The sequence below is a fragment of the Crotalus tigris genome, unplaced genomic scaffold, assembly GCF_016545835.1.
Source record: "Crotalus tigris isolate CLP2741 ecotype Arizona unplaced genomic scaffold, ASM1654583v1 scf7180000024427.8105951120:4207309, whole genome shotgun sequence".
Classification (NCBI taxonomy): Eukaryota; Metazoa; Chordata; class Lepidosauria; order Squamata; family Viperidae; genus Crotalus; species Crotalus tigris.
This window is the reverse complement of record NW_024100595.1, coordinates 2,956,991-2,979,480: the sequence shown is the minus strand read 5'-3', so window position 1 is coordinate 2,979,480 and position 22,490 is coordinate 2,956,991. Positions and strand designations below refer to the sequence as shown.

Sequence of the window (22,490 nt, the reverse complement as noted above, 5' to 3'; positions counted from 1 at the left end):
CCGAACATGCCAGGGTATTCTACAATTATTGTCCTATCCCAGGAACACTAGGAATTTCAAGGCTTTTGTTCTATTATAGAAAGTCCTCGACTTATGACTGTAAGTCCTGCTGGTTGTTAAACAGGTCACAAGACTGCGACCAATTTTATGATCTTTTGTGTGGTGGTCGTTAAGCGGATACGGCGGTTGTAAAGCAAATGCCGCAATCATTAAATGCTCTGGTTGTTAAGTGAATCCATTGCCCACAATGGGAGGGTTTTTTGCTGAAACCTGGAAGTAAACACCAGTTTCTAGCATTAAAAAACCCCTGTAGATCCTGGTCATGTGAACCGTGGGACCATGCAAATAGCTGTAAATATGGTCCAGTTGCCGAGCAACCCAAATGCAATCATGTGACAGCAATGAAGGGCCTAACACAGGGGTAGGCAACCTCGACGCTTTGATGACTCATAGACTTCAGCATAGCTGACTCAGGAATTCTGGGAGTTGAAGTCCATGAGTCATTAAGGAGCCGAGGTTGCCTACCCCTGGCCTAACAGAACTTCAGATCTGGGTCATAAACAGCCCAGGGGAGGCTCTTTGTCCATTGCTAAGTGACCCATCATAAATTGAGGACTACCTGCATTCTTTCTGCCCTAACTAACGAGAGAATCCATGAAACTCACAGTTCATACTACCTTGTGCTTATTCCTCCAGCTGGTTTTGTTTCAAAAAGGAGAGTGACTTCACCATTGTTCCCCCATCCAAACACGCAACTGCCACAATGAAGCAATCAAGTTGAAAACTTGTCTATTCCAATGTTGTCACATAATACTAGGACCAGACCACAGCCCATTTCAAACATGTTACCTGATACAGGAAATTCAGTCTCAATGATTGAAACACTAGTTTCTGTGGAAATGACTAAGTTGTAGCTACGTGTGTTAAGTAGGATTCTTAATTATTTAACTGTAGAATAGCATTTGGTTTCATTTTGTTTTCATCCTGGCTCTTACGAATGAAGTTCTGAAGCTAATTCAAGAACATTGACTTAAAAAACAAGCAAACCCCAAATTTGTAATGATCTGATGATTGACTTAATTAATGAGAAGCTCATATGTGACTTTTGGAGATCACCACCTTGTCTATTGCTCACTTCTTGAGATGAGTCCATGAGACGTCACAGGTTCACCACTAATGATGGTTCCTCCCGCCCATGGTTTTTGCAGTAAAGGATACACAGAGCTTGAAATGGATCTGGTACAAGTCATCAGCAGAAAAAGTGAGCAATCCTATAGATTCTGAATAGCCATAAAAAGATTGGTCTGTTCCATAATGATAAAAGGGCATTTGTAAGGTTTTTTTTACAATTATTCTAAAATCCAATCAATAGTCAAAATGTTTCAGCTCTCAGACAGAATTTTACAGTCCGGCAGTGAAAGGAATTATACTTTGAATAAGAACTGCTGGAAGACTAGAATGGAGTTTTAAGTCAGTTTGTGGTGGGATTTTGTGCGTGTGTGTGCATGTGTGTGTGTGTGTAGTTATCATAAACATGCCATCTGAATAACGTCAACATTAATGAAACTTCTTTAAAGGGTTAATATTTTCTAGATAATACTGTAATTAGCTCAATAAAAGAAGTTCAGAGTACAATTTTACCTTTATCTCAGATTAGAAAAAAACAAAAACTCTAGAAAATAAATCCTACTATGCTTTCCCGACAAAGTATGAACAAAAAAATAAGATCCTAAGAAAATCCTTTTACTTTTTCTCACAGCAGATGGAAAACTAAAACCCACCTATGTCATGACCTGTATGGTAACAAAAAAGCGAAGTCAAGCACAGTAATTAACTTTGGGTTTCATGTAACATTTAAAACAAGTTTGATCCAGTAGCAGAATAGAATACTTACATTGTGTTAGTTAACATACAGGTAGTCCTTGACTTGCAGCCACAATTGGGACTGGAACTTCTTTTATTAACTGATGCGGTCATTGAGTGAATCATATGACCACACCCCATTTTACAACCTTTTTATGCAACTCATGCAGTCATTAAGCAAATCTGGCTTCCTCCATTAACTTTACTTGTCGGAAACCAGCTGGAAAGGTTGCAAATGGCAATCATGCAACTCCAGGACACAGCAACCATCTTAAATACAGGCTGGTTGCCAAGCAACCGAGTTATAATCACATGACCGTGGGAATGCTGTGAACGGTCATCTCTTATTCGGCACCGTTGTAACTTTGAGGACTACCAGTAACAAGATGTCAAGTTGGTAGCTCTTGACACTATTGTAAATTGGCTATAATGGGAACTCTCTGAAGCGGCCTGGCCTCTGTCTTAGGCACATACTGCATAAATCCCCCCCAAAAGAAAACTCTGTAATTTAGGGAAGTGCCTCCTTTAAACCAGGATGCAGGTGGAATCATGAAGGGGGCCACCCATTCATTTAGTGACATTTACTAAGGTAGAAATATGGGTGGTCCTTGACTTACAACCATGTGCTTACCGACCATTTGAAGTTACATGAAAAAAGTGACCTCTGACCGTTTTTCACCATTACGACCGTTGTAGCATCCCCACAGGTCACATGATCAAAATTCAGATGCTTGGCAACCGGTTCACATTAATGACGGTTGCAGCGTCCCGGGGATCACGTGATCCCGTTGAAACTTTCTGACAAGAAAAGTCCAGATGCACTTAATAAATATGTTACTAATTTAAAAACTGCAGTGATTCATTTAATAACTGTGGCCAGGAAGGTCATTAAAAGGGGCCAGATTCATTTAACAACTGTCTTGCTTAGTGACAGAGGTTTTGGGCCCAATCGTGGTCATACATCGAGGACTACCTCGACGTAGTTGGAACCGTCTCAGAAACAGCTTTAACCGTTCAACAAAAGATGCTATCCTAGGGATCAACCATATTTGGCAACGATTCTGCCTCTGACTGGAACGGGAGCCCTGGTACTTAAAAGGCCAGCCGCCGGGCCCCGGGGCACACCCTAGGAGAGTAGCATATTAACACTGGTCCCCAAGTTAAGGACAGAAACCTGCTCTTCCCCTGGGTGGACGTGGGCCAGGTGACGGGGAAACTGCTGCTTGTATCGGAAAGTTTTCCCACAGGCCGAGCAGGCGTAGGGCTTCTCCCCCGTGTGGATTCTCTGGTGTTTGACCAGTTTGGAGTTGACATAGAAGCCTCGGCCACACTGGGGACACTTGTAGGGCTTCTCCCCGGTGTGGATCCTCTGGTGCTCGATCAGAGACGAGCTTTGGGAGAAGCACTTCCCGCACTCCTCGCACCGGTAGGGCCGTTCTCCGGTGTGGACGCGGTTGTGCGAGACAAGGTGGGTCTTCTTCTTGAAGCGCTTCCCGCAGAGGGGGCAGGGGAAGGGCTTCTCCCCCGAGTGGGTGCGCTCGTGCTTGAGCAGGTTGGAGCTGAGCGAGAAGCGCTTCCCGCAGAGGGCGCAGCTGTACGGCTTCTCACCCGAGTGGGTGCGCAAGTGCTTCACCAGGTTGGAGGTGCGGCTGAAGGCCTTCCCGCATTCCCGGCAGGGGAAGGGGGTCTCTCCCGTGTGGGTGCGCTGGTGCTCAGTCAGAGCGGAGCTGCGGCTGAAGCCCCGTCCGCATTCGGGGCAAGCGAACGGCTTCTCGCCCGTGTGGATCCTCTGGTGGCCCATCAGGGTGGAGCTCTGGGAGAATCGTTTTCCGCACACGTTGCACACGAAGGGCCTCTCCCCGGTGTGGATTCTCTGGTGCTCGATGAGCACGGAGCTCTGCGAGAAACTCTTTCCACACTCCGTGCAATGGAAGGGCTTGTTCACTACTCTGTGGGGCGCGGTGGGTGGAAGAGCAGGTGGGGGTTCCAGGATCCCCAGGAGGTTGATGAAACCTGGAGGATCCTGGGAAACCTCTTTCATCCGGCGTCTTCTCACCTGGCTTCTCCACCTCGGGTCTTCTACTTTGGCTTGGTTTTGGCAATCCTCAGCTCTCGAATAGCTATCGGGGACTTCAAGCTCTGCCTGCTCTTTCCCACCTTCATTAAGGACCCCTCTTGGTGTTTCTTCTCTCTCCATACTTCCCAGCATTAATCCTCTCTGCTCCAGGCTCAGAGTGGCTTCTAGGCCCTGCTTCTCTAGTCTTCCTTCTGGAGCTTCCATCTGGAGATCTTCCATCTCAAGAAGACTTCCAATCCCAACACCTGCAGAGAATAGAAAAAATAGAGTACAAGTAGTTCTCAACTTACAGCCACTCAATTAGCGACCGCGTGAGGTTACAAAGGCACTGAACGAAGTGACTTACGATCAGTTTTCACACTTAGTGAACACTGCAGCTTCCCCAGGGTCACGTGATCAACGTTCGAATGCTTGGCAACTGGCATGAATTGATGACAGTTGCACTATCCCGGGGTCATGTGATCCCATTTGTAACCTTCCCGGCACATCTTCTTCCTTCTGTTCTGGCCACTTTTTACAGAGGTACGACTGAGAGTGTTTTAACAAACTGCATCACTGTTTGGTTTGGTGGTTGCAATGCGTCAGATGGATGGTCCATACAGAGGGTGGTAAGGACAGCCGAGAAGATTATAGGATGCTCGCTTCCCGTTATTCAGGATGCTGCTTATAAGTGTTACGTGCTTAGAGCTCGAAACATTGTTAGGGACACCACATACCCACTTCACGGTCTGTTCCTGTTACTTTCCTCTGGGAGGAGGTTTTGAAGTATTTATAGCAAAGCTACTAGATCAGTGGTTCCCAACCTGTGGGTCGGGACCCCATTTGGGGTCAAATGACCATTTCATGGCGGTCGCCAAACAACGCAGGCCGCCATTTTTTCCCCCTTTTCCTTAGCTGTGCTACTCCCTTTTATTCTATTGACTTTTGAAAGCCAATAGAATAGACTCTCTTGAATAGAGTCTAATTCTATTGGCTTTCAAAAGCCAATAGGAATTGTCCAGGCTGTCTCTGCCCTGCTGAGCCCGCCAAAAGTCCCATTCTGCAAACGGTGCTGCACCAGTTGAGTAGTCCTCGACTTACAACTGGTTGAGTAGTCCTCGACTTACGACCGGTTGGGGTCGTGGCATTAAAAAGGTTGAGAACCACTGTACTAGATTCTGTAACAGCTTTGCTCCTTATGCCATCCGTCTTGTAGGATTTTTTTTTTTTTTTTTTTTTGGCCAGGTATATTTATACATTCGAACTGGACTGCGATGTTTCTCTGTGTCATATATGCGTATGTGCATGGGAATATCCATAATGGGTTTTTTTGACCGCTGAATGCAACGAAATTTCATTTTAATGTATGCTGATTAGTGTACATTTAAAGTGACAGTAAAGTTTCTATTCTATTCTATTCAGCTGGCTTCTGACAAGCAAAGTCAATGGGGGAAGCCAGATTGGCTTAGTGACCGCATGATTCACTTAACAGCTGCAGTCATTCGTTTAACAACTGCTGCAAAAAAGGTTGTAAAATGGGACAAAAAAATCACTTAACTCCCTTGTTGTCAAAAGTCGAGGAGTAGCTGTATACAGATATCACTTTCTCCTAACTCAGGGGTAGGCAACCTTGGCTTTTATGACTCATGGACTTCAACTCCTAGAATTCCTGAGCCAGCATAGCTGGCTCAGGAATTCTGGGAGCTGAAGTCCATGAGTCATAAACGAGCCAAGGTTGCCTACCCCTGTCCTAACTGGAGCCATTTTTTGCATGGAAAGTAATCTTGTATCCAAAACAGGTGTCTACGATACATTTGCTTCCTTGACACTCTGGGACCTTTTCACTCCAACCTTCCACTCCAGTTTTCAGTAGCCTAAATCCCAAGTTTTCCTAAATATGGGGCATATTTGGGAGGAGGGCACTCTGACTCCTCTCTTTAATAAGCAAGGAATGCTAAAACAACCTGGTGTCTCCAGATATGATGGGCTGCACTTTCCACAACACCAGCCAGTATGGCTACTGACTTAGATCACTGGGGATTATACTTGTTGTAGCTCCCACGGCCTTGTGGAGTCCTTGGTGCTTTGAGCTTGGTGGATTTCTTGCAGACATTTCATTACCAATTTCGTTAAAATCAATGACATTTTGTTTTATTATCAGTGCACCGATAGCAGTGTCCCAATATCTAAGGGACTGCCACATAGAAGAGGGGATCAACCTATTGTCTAAAAAGCACCTGAAGGCAGGACAAGAAGCCATGGATGGAAACTCATCAAGGAGAGAATCTAAAACTAAAGTGAAATATCTTGACAATTAATCAGTGGAACAACTTGCCTCCAGAAGTTGTGGGTGCTCCAACACTGGAGGCTTTTAAGAAGACACTAGACAACCATTTGTCTGAAATGGTCTAGTGCAGGGGTGGGCAACCTTGGCTCTTTTATGACTCATGGACTTCAACTCCCAGAATTCCTGAGCCAGCATAGCAAAGCATTGCATAGCTGGCTCAGGAATTCTGGGATTTGAAGTCCAGAGTCATAAAAGAGTCAAGGTTGCCTACCCCTGGTATAAGGATTTTCTGCTTGGATTAGAAAACCTCCAAGATCCCTTCCAATTGTGTGATTCTGTGATTCTGCACTGATGATGTTATCTAATTAGGTAATGAAACATCTGCAAGAAAACCACTCAGCTCAGAGAGCACCAAGGACCTCACAGTTCAACCCTGAGCTACAAATATTCTAACCACTCCCATAATCTTTCTACAAATCCATATATTGTTTTTCAGTTGTAGAAAGCACAAGGCAGACAGAGAATCTTGTGACCAGGAATCCTTCATTGAGAACATAAATCCAAATAACAGAAAGCAGAATTACAGAAAGTGCATCTCAACATGACGGATTCTTTTTACAGTAATCAGAAGGCAGGCAGTGTGTGGCATCACTTCGTAACACAACTTAGATTGGCCAATCTAATTTTCTGGGTCTGCACAACAGAGTGAACTGCTACATTGCATGCCAGGCTGACATGTGATATACCAGGTTGTGGCTCAGTGCATCACGTTATCACTAGCTATGAAATTCAATTCATCTGTGGCTGAAGGCAGCTGCTATCTGGCCTCAAGATGTTCATTGGGCTGGTTGAAACTGAATGCAAGTTGAGCACTCAGCCTGCAGAATTTAATTTATAGGGCTTGGGGGGGGGGGGAAAGCCTTTAGTGTAGAAATTAAACAAGCAGATGCCAAGAACCATTCCCAATCCTGAATCTTTTTAGCATAGTGCAGCAAACTGAGACAGGTTTCAAAAGAGGAAACAGAAAAAATTGCAGATTTCAAACAGCTGCATCTCTGCAATTCCTGGCATGCTGGAGCCTTGGGCAACTAAATAATCTACTTAAATGTTTTCCTATATTTCAGCTTTTCTAATCAGCCAATTGTTCTTCCATTGTGGTACAGAATCAGTAGAAAGAAAGAATTGTAACCCCATATGGAGAGCATAAATTAAAAATACATAATATTTGAATAAATTAATGTGCTGCCTGTCATTTTTGTTTAAAACACTCCTGTTTTAAAATATCCCTTCCATCTCCCCTGTCTCACTTCCTCATTTCTCAACTCCCCCAAATGCCTTCCTGTCAGTGATACAGCTTAAAACCCAGTTCTGATATACAGAGTTGAATATTATTCTGATTTCCACTTTCCTGGTTTTTTCAAGACTACGTCACGTTTTCAAGCCGTACACAAACAACGAGCCTGCAGAAGAGTCCCATATAACTAAAACATCTTGCATAATTTGGATACTAATAAATTACACCAGCTTGCTGCATGGTCTTGCCTTGCCTAGACAGAAAGAAGCTCTTAAAACTGATCCCTTATTTTCAGAGGGATAAAAGAAAGCAGCAGCTTCTGTCTGTTTTCTCCGCTCCGCTTCCAATGGCTTCAGGCTCATTAGATGAGACCTTTCTTCTTACCTTTGTCTCTGGATGTCTCCCTTGCTTGCGTCCCTCCTAAATGCTCCCCTTCCATCTCAAGATCGTCCAAATATCCCGGGAGATGGATTTTGCGAAATCCTCACACTTTTGTTTTTTCCCCTAAGGCACAATCAAAGAGCAATTGCAAAACACCAGACAGTTATAACAATCCTGCGGCTTTGCAAATCGGTAATGCCTACAGAATGATAGAGGGAACCCACTGATGACGTCATATCCTTGAAGTTCACATGATGCAGGGGGGAATTAGAGAGGGGCGGGAGAGAATCTTGGGGGTGGTTGCTAGGAAACCAAAGGAAACACTCTAGTTAAGGACCGGGAAGGGCGGGAATGAGGACTTTGCTTCGGATGCATTACGAAGAATGAGAACAGCCTTTTTAAAATATACAGCTTCGTGGAGGAAATCTGCTTACCTTGATTCCCTGCTTATTTTGCAGCTGCCAAAAACAAACTGCCAAAAACTGTGTCCTTTTAGAATGGGGGAATTTTAAGAGTCTGCAGAATCGTAATAAAAATTTTGGAGACTTTTAATGTATAGAGTAGAGAAATGAATAGAGGAATGGACGCCAATCTCAGGACCCTAGCCTAGGGCAAAGAAGGAAGAAGGATACCAATAAAGGGGAATATTTGTCGCCTAAGGTTGCTTTTATTTAGGATCCTATTATGATTTATGTTGATTGGTTTTATTTAGTATCCTATGTATCACTGAGTGTTGTATCTTATGATTTATGATGATTGTATTTTATGATTATGATCATGATTTATCACTTGTTGCTTGTATGCACACTGAGAGCTTATGGGCGGGAGACAAATTCCTTGTCTGTCAAATCAAACTTAGCCAATAAGGAACATTTCTATTTCTATGGTATTTCCAGTGCTTTTTTCTAAAAAAAAAAAAAAAAAGGTGCCAGAATTCACACATGTCATACAACCCGCCTTGCCTACCCTACAAGGTTCCATCCAAAAAAGGTGCCGGAATTCTGTTCTGGGCGTTCTATGAGAAAAAAAGCCCTGGGTATTTCTATTTCTATTTTAGGATCCTTGGTGCTCTCTGAGCTTGGTGGTTTTCTTGCAGACATTGTCAACCCAAACTAGAGAACACTAGCACTGATGATGTGACCTAGTTTGGATTATGAAATGTCTGCAAGAAAACTACCAAGCTCAGAAAGCACCAAAGAATCCTGGAAGAAGAAGGGTGCTGGAGTTTTTGTTTTTTGTTTTCTTCTTCTTAAGGTATTTTTTCAACAGTTGCTATTCTACAATTGTAGACAGCTCATTTCAAAGGGTTTAAAAATACAACTGGCAATCTGCTGGCTCAAAATATCCATCACCCTTATTCAGCTATGGATTAATTTTTTTTAAAAAAAAAATTGTCCTAGTGCAGGGCTTTTCAACCTTTTCACCCATTGTACCACTTTTAAGATATGGCAACATCTGAGTACCACCAGTCTCCTAGCAAGGTGTCAAAAACTTGATGCCCACTCCCCTAAAAAGGAAAAAAGTGATTAAGTACAGGTAGTCCTCGACTTACAGCAGTTCGTTTAGTGACTCATCAAAGTTACAATGGCACTGAAAAAACTGCCCCCCAAGCCACAGCTGAGCAAGACACCTGTCTGCCTGCCCAGCGGCACTCTTCCTCCTGTCCGAGGTTTTCATGTTGTGAGCATTTCTGTTGAGGGTTGGCAGCAGGGATGGGGTGGGGGGTGTTTGGTTTTTATTCCCCCCGTCTCTGGGTGGTTGCAGCAGGTTTTAGTCACTTCACATGACCCTGGGACACTGTGACCGTCATAAATATGAATCAGTTGCCACGCATCTGAATGTAAATCACAAAACCCTGGAGATGCTGCAACATTCCAGCTGATTGGCACTTCTTCTGGGCTCAGCAGAAGTGCCAGGATCAGTGCTGCTTTTCAGCTGATTAGTGCTTCTTCAGGGCTCAGCAGAAGCACCAGGATCAGCGCGGAGCTCCAGCTGGAGCCTGGCGCTGATTCTGACGCTTCTACTGAGCCCTGACAGCCCCGAAGAAGTGCCGATCAGCTGGAAAGTGGCACCGATCCTGGCACTTCCGCTGAGCCCTGCAGCTCCAGCCATCTCTCGATCAGGCTTGTGCGGGGCTGCCACCAGTTCAGCTCATTCCCCTCCCCCGCTACCACTTTTCTAGGATGGTCATGTACCACCTGCTAGGTGCCAAAGTACCACAGGTGGTACCCATACCACTGGTTGAAAAGCCCTGTCTTAGTGTACAGTTTTGTCCTAGTGCAGTGATGGCGAACCTTTTAGAGACCGAGTGCCCAAACTGCAACCCAAAACTCACTTATTTATTGCTGGTGCTAGGTGGGCGTGGCCCACGGTGGGCGTGGCTGTGGTGGTCATGGCAGACAGAGTGGGTGTAGCCAAGGTGGGCATGGTCACCTCGATGTTGCTCATGGGGAGGGACTCCTATGGGGGCTGGGCAGGGTTGGGGGAGATCCAGGGGATCTCTGGCAGGTGGGGCGGTGGGCAGGAGGCTCGTCCTACGGGGTGAGGTGAGGCAAGGTGAGGCAGGGCGGGGGTGCCATTGTCGCAGGGCAAGGTGAGGCAGGGGCCAGGGCAGCCACTGCCTGACATCATCGGCCCCCACACACAGAGGCCAGTGAGTGCACGGGGGCCGACAGTGTCCATCAGCAGACACAGCCTGCCGGCCCCTTGACCGGTGCACTCTGAGGCTCTGCGGCCCGCCACCAGAAGTTCAGAGAAGCCGCCTCTGAGCTGGATGGACAGCCGACAGCTGAGGAGCCGATGCAGTGGGTCGTGCTCAGGAAAAGGAGAGCATGTGAGGCCAGGAGGGATGGGACGGAGGGGAGGGAAACCAGCTGTGCTGGGATGCATCCGGCCATATGGGACCTCGGCGAGTTAGCAGGTGGCTGATTGAAGAGGGACAGTTGCCCTCTCTGGGGCATGGCGCGCGTGCCCACAGAGAGGGCTCTGGGTGCCGCCTCTGGCACATGTGCCATAGGTTTGCTACCACTGTCCTAGTGTATAGGTTTCCTATAAAGCTCTGGAACAATTACTCTATAATAGCATATGCCAGCTTGTTGATATGATTGTCCCTTCTTTTCAGGCTGGGTTCCACGTCATGAGAAGCTGCTACGAAAAGGTTTTGGCTCTTACTTCATTTATCAAAGCTGGATTCCAAAAAGAACTAAAAGTCTGTAACTGGCTCTCAAATTTATCAATTTATCAGAGTGTTTGTTAAATTTGTTTTGGTATAGTACTGTACAACCACAACTTATGTTCACCTCCCACCATTTTTTGCATAGAATTGGCATGATAAGATACGCCAGTAGTTCCACTGTGAAATGAGCGGAGATAAAAGATATCCTTGATGAGTTACACCAAGCAAATAAATAAATGAAGCAATAATTCCATTTGCAATCCTACAGATTACAATGTGTTATTATATTACAATGTATTATAATAACACATTGTACTCCACTTAATTAAAAAAAAGGAAACGTGTACTTAGCAAAAGGTTGCTTCAAAACGCTTTTTTATGCCTTCAAAAATTATAATGTTTAGGTACAAGGCTAGAAAACGAGGGACTCTGAGTTCTAGTCCTGCTTTAATCACGAAACCCAGCTGGGTCACTCCCAGCTAGTCACTCTCTCTCTCAGCCCAACCCACCTCACAGGGTTGTTATGGGGAAAATAGGAGGAGGAAGATATGTTGGATATGTTCACCAGCTTGAGTTATTTTTAAAAATAATAAATACATAAATAGATAACATAAATACTCTAAGACTGGCTAATTGTATGCCAGTTTCTGGGACATGAAGTTCACGTAAGTTATTGAGGTTGATACACACTGGTTTATATTATAATACCGTGTTTCCCAGAAAATAAGACTCAACTGGAAAATAAGCCCTGATTTTTTCCCAGATGCTCATAATATAAGCCCCACTCCCAAAATAAGCCCCAGTTAAGATTGTCAGACAGACACGTTTAGTACCATATTTCCCCGAATATAAGCCCTACCTGGAAAATAAGCCCTAATAATGCATTTTTTGGAGCAAAAATTAATATAAAGCCCGATCTTATTTTAGGGGAAACTCAGGATAATATAAATAGCAGCTATTGCTGGTTCTGATTTTTATGAATGCTTACCTAAAATGTCAACCAGTAAAGGTTTTTCTATCCATTCATGTCCGACTCTAGGGCACGGTTCTTATCTGTTTCTAGGCCAAGGCAGCCAGTGTTGTCCGAAGACATTTTGCATTATCATGTGACCAGCATGGCTATATGCCAAAGGCACACGGTGCGCTATTACCTTCCCACTAAAGTGGTACCTATTTATCTAATCGCATTTGCATGCTTTCGAACTGCCAGGTGGGCAGGAGGTGGAGCAAGAAACTGGAGCTCACCCCATTGCCCGGTACTTGGGACTCAAACCCAAGCTATCAGCTTTCCAGCTGACAAACTCAGCATCTTTAACCACTGAGCCATCGCACCCCCACAAAATGTCAACAAATGTCATATTATCATCCTTTTATAAAATCCGATTGCCCAATTGACAGCACAGTAGTATCTTCTCTAGTCTATGCTTGTTTATTTATTAATGGAATCCCCCCCCCAGAAGTGAATGGACTCAAGACAGCTTACATAAACATACAACACAATACACAATCTATATGATAATTATCTAGAAGAAGCAACTAAGATGATCAAAGGCCTGGAGACCAAAATTTACAAAGAACGGCTGCGGAATTTGGGTTTGGCCAGTCTAAAGAAAAAAAGAAATAGGGGAGACATGATAGCAGTATTCCAGTATATGAGGGGCTGCCACAAAGAAGAGGGGGTCATGTTATTCACCAGAGCACCAGAGGGCAGAATGAGAAAAAATGGTTGGAAGCTGATCAAAGAGAGAAGCAACCTGGAATTAAGGAGAAACTTCCTGATAGTGGGGACAACCAATCAGTGGAACAGCTTACCCCCAGGAAATGTGGGCGCTCCATCGCTGGAAGTTTTTAAAAAGATACTGAACAATCACCTATCTGAGATGGTATAAGTCCCTCTTGCTTGAGCAGGGGGCTGGACTAGAAGATCTCTAGGGTCCCTTCCAGCTCCTATTCTATTCCATTCCATTCCATTCCATTCCATTCCATTCCATTCCATTCTACTCTACTCTATTCTATTATATTCTACTCCAATCTACTCTATTCTATTCTATTCTATCCTATCCTATTCCAATCTATTCTATTCTATTCTATTCTATTCTATTCTATTCTATTCTATTCTATTCTATTCTATTCTATTCTATTCCAATCTACTCTATTCTATCCTATTCTATTCCAATCTACCCTATTCTATTCTATTCTATTCTAATTCTAATTCTAATTCTAATTCTAGTCTAGTCTAATGTATTAAAATAGATCTAAATCTTAATCTTCAATTTAATTCAATGCCAAGAGTAGTACATTCCAAGACTAATGCCTGGAGGCCTTCAGACAAGCCATGTTTTCACTTGCTTCCAGCAGATCATGAGAACAGGGGTCATCTTTGCTTCAGGGACCAAACTTTTCCAGACAGATCTTCTACAAAGAATTCCCACTGTTAGGCCCTCTCCCATTTACCTTCTGGTAGATGGGGACCCTCAGCAGCTGTTCCCTAACTACTCTGGTAGGAGGAGCTGAAACTGAAGGAATGTTCAAAAATTCCAAACTTACAGTATTTCAAGGAAGTACACTTTATATACAGGTCAATTCTTGAACATTTTTGTTTCAATTTAACTGTGTCAATGACTGCAATAGAGGGTTGATCAGAGTTTTCAAGGTGAACAATACTTTTTTTAAAAAAATATGAAATCAATAATTAAAACTTTTAACTCTGTTATTTTCCAACGCCAAATCTTGAGCAGGCACTTATAAAGCTACTAGCACCTTCACTCTAAGTTCTTTCTATTATTAGGTTTGGGTGAGGGGTCCTTGGTGCTTTCATGTTTGTTTTCTTGCAGATGTTTCATTACCCAAATAAGGTGACATCAGCAGCGCCAACAAGGAGTGGGATTTGCTCTCATTTTACATTCTGGTGCAGGGGTGTCAAACTGCCAGCCGGTTGCCTCATGCGGAGGCCAAGCCTACCCCAACTCCGGCAATGCGGAAAAAGTCACGTTATGTTGCAACACGTCACGTGACGCAGCAAGTTTGACACCCGTGTTCTAGTGGCTTGTCGTGTCAGTGTTGGGGGGATGAGTCTTGGAGGTTTTTTAGTTGGTTTACAGTTAGCTTGTTTGGCAGTTCCTTGATTAGGATATTGTTTACTTCTTGATTGTTAATCTTGATGTTAATCTATGGTCATCTAGATGTTGATTGCTGGTAGGGAGCTGTCTTGGTCTTTTTGTTCCTTTTTTGGCTCTTTGATTATCTCCTCTGCACTGTATGTAGATGTTATTTGCGTCTGAGTGTCCATTAATAGCCAATTCGTCAGAATGCCAGGCTTCTGGGAAAATGGTTTAATTTTCTATCTTCGTTGCTTCATCTCCCTTCTAGGTCTTTGATGAGAAATGGATTTATGGCCTCCAGTGCATTGTACATTTGATCTTTGCACAGGTGGTCCCAGCCAGGAACTAACTTATAGAGCTCTCGCATTTTTGCCTGATTAGTTTCCCGCGAGCAGATTTTTTGGTATTGTTCTTCGTTTAGGATGGAACCATGCAATTTATCCAACACCTGTTCCACTGTGGTAGTTCGCTGAATCAGCTGCTCCCTGAACCGGTCGATGAAATGCTGGTGAGAAGAACTAGAAGGCTGATTCCCTGTCAAGAAACGACAAGAAGACAAGAACTCTGTACATGCTCACAGGATAGTCTTAAATGAGCTGCGAACTCATTCCCTTTGTCTCAAAGCTGGTGTTTCCCATCCCAAGCAGCTTTTAGAGGAGTGATCATCTATTCCCAGAATTCTTGGCGATGGCCACTCTGGCTATGGCAGTGGTGGCGAACCTATGGCACTGGTATCAGAGGCAGCACTCAGAGCCCTCTCTGTGGGCACGCGCGCCATCGCCCCAGTCCTAGGCCTTCAGCTGGGTTTTATAAAACCTTTTCGCTTTAGGCCTCCACCACCATGTGCAAAAAAAAAAAAAAAAGTTCAATCAATCAATTTCAACTCCTGGTGGGAAAAAAAAGATTTTGCAAAGTTGGAATTGATTGATTGAACTTTTTAGTCCCACCCAGTCTGCCGTTACTACCGCAGCCCAGCCAATGGGCCACACCCAGCCAATGGGCCACACCCACCCGGCACCCGAAGATGCATAAGTGGGTTTTGGGTTGCAGTTTGGGCACTCGGTCTCTAAAAGGTTTGCCATCACTGGGCTATGGCATTTGGGATGTTGAACTCCCCACATCTGGAATGTGTTGCACAGAATGAGAAACACTTCTCACGGCCTTGGGACCGGGAAGAGCAAGTTAATGGTTTCTAACAGCATTTTCAGTCCTTCCCAAATTGTAGAATTCTAATATTCTAACATAAAACAAACAAAGGAAGTGTTTTAGAGGAAGTGGTAGGTAGAAGTCACTGTGATGGGAAACAGGGTGTGCAAAATAGCGTTTATGCTGGCTAATTGCTTGAGTTTGACTTCCTTCCTGTGGAGGCACATCTGAATTGCCCTGCCTTGGCCAACTTATGTTGAAAGGGAGAGAAACTTCTCATTTTTAAAAATCATACATGAAACTTCTTAAAGTTTCTACGAAATCAAATTACATTTCACACTGCTGTTATATCAGTTATTTATGAATGAGTGATAGCAAGCCAAGTATGTATGTAATTTTTCATAGGGACTAGTCTGTTCAGCTACTGCATAGACTGTACAAGAGTAAGACTTAATGTGGGTGCCATTCCAATATGTTTTTCAAGACTGCATTTTTCAAAGATTGTTCCCTTGTTTATTTTGGTTTTATTGTAGTCCAATTGTTAGAAAGAGCAGAACTGGACTACAATTGTCAGAAAAGGAAAAGAATGCTTTAAAAATGTTTTAAAACCCCAAATATCACAGCCAGAGTGGCATTGTCAAGAATTCTGGGAGTTCTTTCTAATGCAATTTTGTTCACAAATTTTACAGGTAAGCTTTCCAGAAAAATAGATTAAAATAAAAAGCCAGATAAAGTTCCATAATTCATTATGGATGTTAAAGGTTAAATTGGAATACTGTAATTAAAAATAAAAAATTAGGTAAAACTTAAAAACAGGATATGGATATGTATAAGCAAAAAATATATTGATAAATATTTCAACTGAGCTTGTTATAATTATAAATTTACTCGTTTAAATATGATATAGCAAATGTTAAGGGAAATAGAGGAGGAATTTTTGATGATGTAACCTGAGATATGTACTAAAGATTTTGTTATTGAATTATTGACTACCCAATTACCACGCTACTTTCTAAATACTTAAATGTAAAACTGGAAAACCAATAAAATTTGTTATTTAAAAAAAAGTTCCATAGTTCATAAATGGAAAGGAAATTATGTAACAAGTGAAAGTAAAAAGGTGAGACTTTTATAAGAAGTTTAAAAAATGTCTTTCAAACTTGTTAGGGAACAGTTGAGTAATACTGAATAAGTTAATGACAAATGTCTGTACTGTGTAACAACTGCATAAACATCCAAGGAAGAATATTATAAAAGATGTGAGAATGAGAAAGGGGGTTCATAAAACTTTAAGAAATGCAAATGGAAGCCAAAGATGGTTTTAAAGGTATTTTAGGAAAAAGATGCACACCTTGCTGTTTCTTTTTTCAATTTAATTGATTGAATATCTATAATTTTAAAGTTTTCTATAGAAATTGAAGACAGCAGGATTTTTTTTTTAAACTTAGGCACCAAAGGATGCCAACCCAAACAGATGCCCACTTTCTTGATCTGGATCAAGCGAGGGGCTTTGACAGGTCCCAAATTTGCCCCCACACAACATGGACTTTGTAATACTTGCAATATGGTTTTTGTAGTACTGTTACACTGGCCAACTAACATGGGCTTTCTTGTATTTTAAATTTGCCCTTTTCAAAATGTATAGCAAATGATTTGCCATATGCTTGAAGAAAAGCCTCCCTTTTAGAAACCAGGAGTTTCAGCTGTTCTCAAGCCTCTATGAACAAGAGTGAGTACAGGTAATTCTCGACTTACGACCATAATTGAGCCCCAAATTTCTGTCGTTAAGTGAGACATTTGTTAATTGAGTTTTGTCCCTTTCTACGACCTTTCTTGCTGCAGTTAAGTGAATCCCTGCAGTGGATAAGTTAGCAATCTGATTGTTAAGTGAATCTGGCTTCCCCACTGACTTTGCTTGTTAGAAAGTCACAAAAGGGGATCACATGACCCTGGGACACAGCAACGGTCATAAGTATGAACCAGTTGCCAAGCATCTGAATTTTGATCACATGATTAGGGGGATGCTGCAAAGGTCGTAACTGTGAAAAACTGTCATAAGTCACATTTTTCAGTGTCACTTTGAATGGTCACTAAATGAATTGTTGTAAGTCGAGGACTACCCGAATTGAGCTCAATGATGGGAAAAGTTGAGAATGTATCTTATCTATATCCCTTCTGACATTATTCTTTGCAAATGTTTCCTCTGCTGTTATCCAGAGCAAAATGCTCTTTTCAGTCTTAGTTGCTCACATATTATTGGATGTTTTCATTCTTATGATACAACTGGACAGATGACTTTTCCCTACCCAATCAAAACCTTTTGATGTACTTTTTTTTATTATGCAAACTATAAAAAGGGACGGTGTGATTTCTCCCCTTTGTGTGTTCTCTCTCTCTCTCTCTCTCTCTCTCTCTCTCTCTCTCTCTCTCGCTCAATCAATCAATTAATCAAAGAATCCTTTTTAGTTGAAACGTTTCAAATAAATTGTAATTTAAAAGATCTCCCTTGTCTCGGTAATAAATTGGGGTCTAATATACCTAAGTCCTCATCTTGAAGCCGGATTTGGCTATCACCCCCCTCACCCTCTCCTTACCAATTCCAGAAAGAGCCACAAGTTTTTCGGCTTGCGGTCTGCAGTTGGAGCGTCTCAGCACCGCGGCTGCCACCTCCGGGGCGTAATCCTCGGTGTAAAAGCTGAGCAGGAGGTCGCTCAGATCCAGCGCGTCCGCCTTCTCCAGCCGTCCTTTGGGGATATTGTCGTAGCCCTGTTTGACCGGGAATTCGTGGAGCCTGGCTTTGAATTTTTGGAGCTCGCCCTCCGTCAGATCCTCCAGCGTCTCCTCCAGGCATTCCCGGATGGATTTGGGCATATTCGCGGCCCGCCCGTCGGGATCAGCCCCACACCACCAGTCGCTTTGGAGGGAGGAAAATTAGAAATGGGAGGGGAAAAAAAGTCGTTTCGGTTTCGCTCCTTTCAGCGGGTCTTCCTGATCCGGTCTCCGGAAAAGGGAGGACCCATCGCCGCCCTGCAACTGATGATTTATCAGCCTCTTTCAATGTTTGCTCCTCTTTGCTGAGGAAAAGAATCGGGCCTCAGGCCCACACCCGGGGCTGCCGCCAGAACTGAGCCCCGTTTCACCCAAAGGAGCTTAAGAAAAATCTACCCATGAAGGAGAATATTTGTAGCCCTGGGTTGACATGAGGGCTGCTTGGTGCTCTCTGAGCTGGCTTGTTTTCTTGCAGACGTTTCATTACCCTAATTAGGTAACATCATCAGGGCCAGTCTGGTGTGGGTCTCTAATCATGAGCCCTGTCGTTTTTTGCCCGCTTTCTTGGGCTATTTTCCATCCAGCTGTGCAGTTGATTGGAGGTTTGTACCTGACCCTGGTAGGTAGGGCGTGCTGTCTTAGGCATTTCTGCAGAAAGAAAAATGGTTCTTTAGTAGAGGTTTGCCTGCAGGCAGTTTTTTCCCATTTGCATGCCGTCTGAAGTGTTTGACGCCCAGATATGGTACCAATGAAGGAAAATATTTGTAGCTCAGGGTGGAAATGAGGAGTCCGTGGTGCTCTCTGAGCTTGCTGATCTCATTGATCCATCTTAAGTCTCTTTTGTGGATGCTTTTTATCCAGTGGGATCTATTCTGTGACTGCGTAGTCCACCTGCCATCAGTTCTTCTTGCTATGGGACCAGCTCATTTCCATTGCAATTATTTTACTCCTTCGATGATACTGTGTACTTTTGTTCTCTAATAATCCATCTGCAGGTTTTTCTATCTTGTCTTGTAATGCTGAGTGTGTATCTTTCCATGGGTTTTCTGCATCACGTGTAGCTTTTGTATCAATTGTGTGGTTAGTGTCCATGTTTCTCTGGCATATGTTAGAGCAAGTGGCACAGACTGATCGAAAACTTTTCAGGCACGGGGGTGGGTGGGTGGGTGGGAAGTTGTTCTTGAAAATGATGCTTAGCTTGCCGAATGCCTGCCAATTCACCATTCTATTAGCTTAGCTTGCCGAGTGTCTGCCAATTCGCCGTTCAGTTTCCTTTATTGCAAAGTGTCAAACTTTGCAATAAATGCGAATTTTTCCCCATTGCTGGCAATGGGGTGGGTGCAGTTTCGGCATGACGAATCCGGCCTGTGGGCCAGCAATTTGACATCCCTGCTTTATTGTACCACCTTCTGTTGAGATCCATTGGCCAAAGTATATGTAGTGGTCTATTACATCTAGTTCTTCTCCAGATACAATTTTTCTTTCTTTCTTTGGTGAATGTATTAAATATAACCTGGCTTTTTCAGGTTTATGCAAAACCATCATACGTTGCAGTAAATGCAGGCTTGGTGCCAAGTGACCAAAACACAGTCACATGACCACAAGGGGTGGGTGATGTCAGAACTTGAAACTGGGTCATGACTAGCTTTTGAGGGTTCCGTTGTAACTTCGAACAATTCCTAAGAGACTGGTCATAAATCAAGGGCTACCTGTATTACCATCATAAGTTTGTTCTACCTAAATAAACCTTTACACAATACATTTCAGACAAGGTTAATTTTTCATTTGTTGCATCTTCTGTGAAAACACAACCCCTTCCGTAACTGATTCCTTTAAATATTGGCATTGTACTTTGCTTAGACCTTTTTTTTTTGTCTTGTATTGCTAATCTTGCTAGAACTTTCACTTATATATTTGTTTATATACATAAAAGTTTTACAGTAGTGCTAAATATTAATCTCTCCTTTTTTTGTAAATAATCCCAGAGCAGGCAGATGATCATGTAGTTTTTCTACTTAAAAAAAACCTTTGAGATTTATCAAATCACTAAATTTTGTTATCTAGCCTCAAGAATGCAGCAGATGACAGAGGCATATTGAAGATTGTCTCCCATATCAGTTAATTATCTTTTTGTCTTGCTGGCCTTTGGCTATAGTAACATTTTGATTATATGCCAACTTACTCCATCCCATCATTTATATCTGTGCCCGTATTTCAAAACTGTAAATCAAAACAGAACATATATTAACTAAAACATTCCACAATGCATACAAGTTCCTTTGCTTGCAACCCTGTTTTAATCTCATTCTGTTTTTTGAAATAACAAAGCAGCACGTGATTAGACGATGCTTTATTTTGTCATGATACAAGTATGCGTGAATTGGGATTTTTGACAAGATTGTCTGATAAAAGGCAACAATGGGAATGTTCAGACAGAGATCAGGATCAAACAAAGTCCATCTGCTACTTCATTGAGGCTCACAGCCATTTGGTTATGCTTTCCTTTAGGTTGGCTATATGGGACAAGCTGGATTTTTTTTTTCCATCCCTCCTGACATATAAGAATTGGTAACTTTAGGAATTGGTATTTCAGTTTGCTTGTTTGCCTTTTTCTGTCCTTTCTTCTTTCTGCCTCTTTTAGAATTGCACTGGGACTACCTTGATTTTAAAAATACTAGACATTTTGTAAAGAATAGAATAGAATGGAATAGAGATGGAATAGAATAGAATAGAATAGAATAGAGATGGAATAGAATGGAATAGGAATAGAACAGAACAGAGATTAGATTAGATTAGCATAGAATAGAATAGAAATAGGAATAGAACAGAACAGAGATTAGATTAGATTAGCATAGAATAGAATAGAAATAGGAATAGAACAGAACAGAAATTAGATTAGATTGGATTGGAATGGAATAGAATAGAATAGAATAGAGATGGAATGGAATGGAATAGAATAGAATAGAATTTTTTATTGGCCAAGTATGATTGGACACACAAGGAATTTGTCTCTGGTGCATAAGCTCTCAATCAGACAAAAAAAGTGATAGGTCATAGAACATAAATCATAGTTACATATGATATTCATACCATATCAGGAATAACATGGACCACTATTTCTATCGTGTGTAAGCCACCTAGAGTCACTGTGAGCAAGTAGGCAGCTATATGTAAAGCTTTGTGAAGAGATATACAGGATAAGGCTGAGTGCTATTGCTATATAAATTTTCTAAAAAAAAAATAAATTTGCTAGCTTTGGGAGTGCCAGTTCAGTAAAAGGAATGTTTGGAATCTAGCTATTTCATGAGTTTTTGTCAGCCTTGCTAGGTAGACCATACCAAGAAATCAACTCCACAGGAAAGCTAAAAACATTTTGTGGTTGACTATAATAATAAAAATCTTGCAAATCTGATTAGGCTACACTGTACCTCCTCCTCCTCCTTAGATACAAATATGCTTTTTCCAAAAGATGCTTTGAAAACGTTTCGCTTTTCATCCAAGAAGCTTCTTCAGTTTAAGTGTCTTGAATGAGAAGTGACACGTTTTCCAAGAAAAAAAAAAAACAAGAAAGGCCAGTTGCTTTTTTGGGGGGGGAAATAACACCTTTGGGACAACCGTGACCGTAAGGATCTCCATAGACACCTCCTCCTTGGATATTTCTGATTGTTATCTGGATGTTCTGGACTTAATAATACATTAGCCACTTTTGACTAGTCCAGGGGTAGGCAACCTCGGCTCTATTATGACTCATGGACTTCAGCTCCCAGAATTCCTGAGTCAGCTATGCTGGGAGTTGAAGTCCATGAGTCATAAAAGAGCCAAGGTTGCCTACCCCTGGACCAGGCAATGGCTTCTGCATATCTCTATCAAAACCATCTTGTTTGCTCTCTAAAGGAGTGTTTCTCAACCTCAGCAATGAGGCGTGGACTTCATCTGCCTAATGGGTGGGGAACTCTGGGAATTGAAGTCCACACAAATTTCCGAGATTGGGAAACAACTGTTCTACTGCTTCCCTACCTCTGGTCTTGCGATGGAGGCTAGAACCAATCATTTGAAGGAAGAGACAGGTGGCTTGGTGGGCACCAGGTGAGGGTTCCCATTACACCAGCAAGCATAACCAGTGATAAGGGATGGGGGGGGGGGAATTACAGTCCATAACATCTAGACAACACGTTGTTGTTGCATAAGTGCTTAAATTTCTTTGGATAAAGAGCAGTTTGATTTGGAATGCAATAACAAATTACGTGTAGGCAAGAGGAATGTGAATGTGAAGAGGGGGGGTCAAGCTATTTTCCAAAGCACCAGTAGGCAAGACAAGAAACAACGGATGGAAACTAATCAAGGAGAGAAGCAACCTGGAACTAAGGAGAAATTTCCTAACAGTGAGAACAATTAACCAGTGGAACGGCTTGCCTTCA

General features: G+C 42.6%; 2 protein-coding genes across 2 annotated transcripts; both read right to left on the bottom strand.

The window, feature by feature from the left end:
• Positions 1–2,680: 2,680 nt before the first annotated feature.
• On the bottom strand, positions 2,681–8,090 carry LOC120302222 (zinc finger protein 501-like). Its single transcript, XM_039330305.1, has 2 exons — positions 7,885–8,090; positions 2,681–4,185 (listed from the first exon to the last, which is right to left on the bottom strand). The coding sequence occupies exons 1-2, from the start codon at positions 7,937–7,939 to the stop codon at positions 2,990–2,992; spliced, it is 1,251 nt and encodes a 416-aa protein (XP_039186239.1). The 5' UTR covers positions 7,940–8,090; the 3' UTR covers positions 2,681–2,989.
• Positions 8,091–13,607: 5,517 nt separating this feature from the next.
• LOC120302225 (apoptosis-associated speck-like protein containing a CARD) lies at positions 13,608–18,274 on the bottom strand. Its single transcript, XM_039330309.1, has 2 exons — positions 17,898–18,274; positions 13,608–14,691 (listed from the first exon to the last, which is right to left on the bottom strand). The coding sequence occupies exons 1-2, from the start codon at positions 18,172–18,174 to the stop codon at positions 14,411–14,413; spliced, it is 558 nt and encodes a 185-aa protein (XP_039186243.1). The 5' UTR covers positions 18,175–18,274; the 3' UTR covers positions 13,608–14,410.
• Between the last annotated feature and the right edge of the window lie 4,216 nt (positions 18,275–22,490).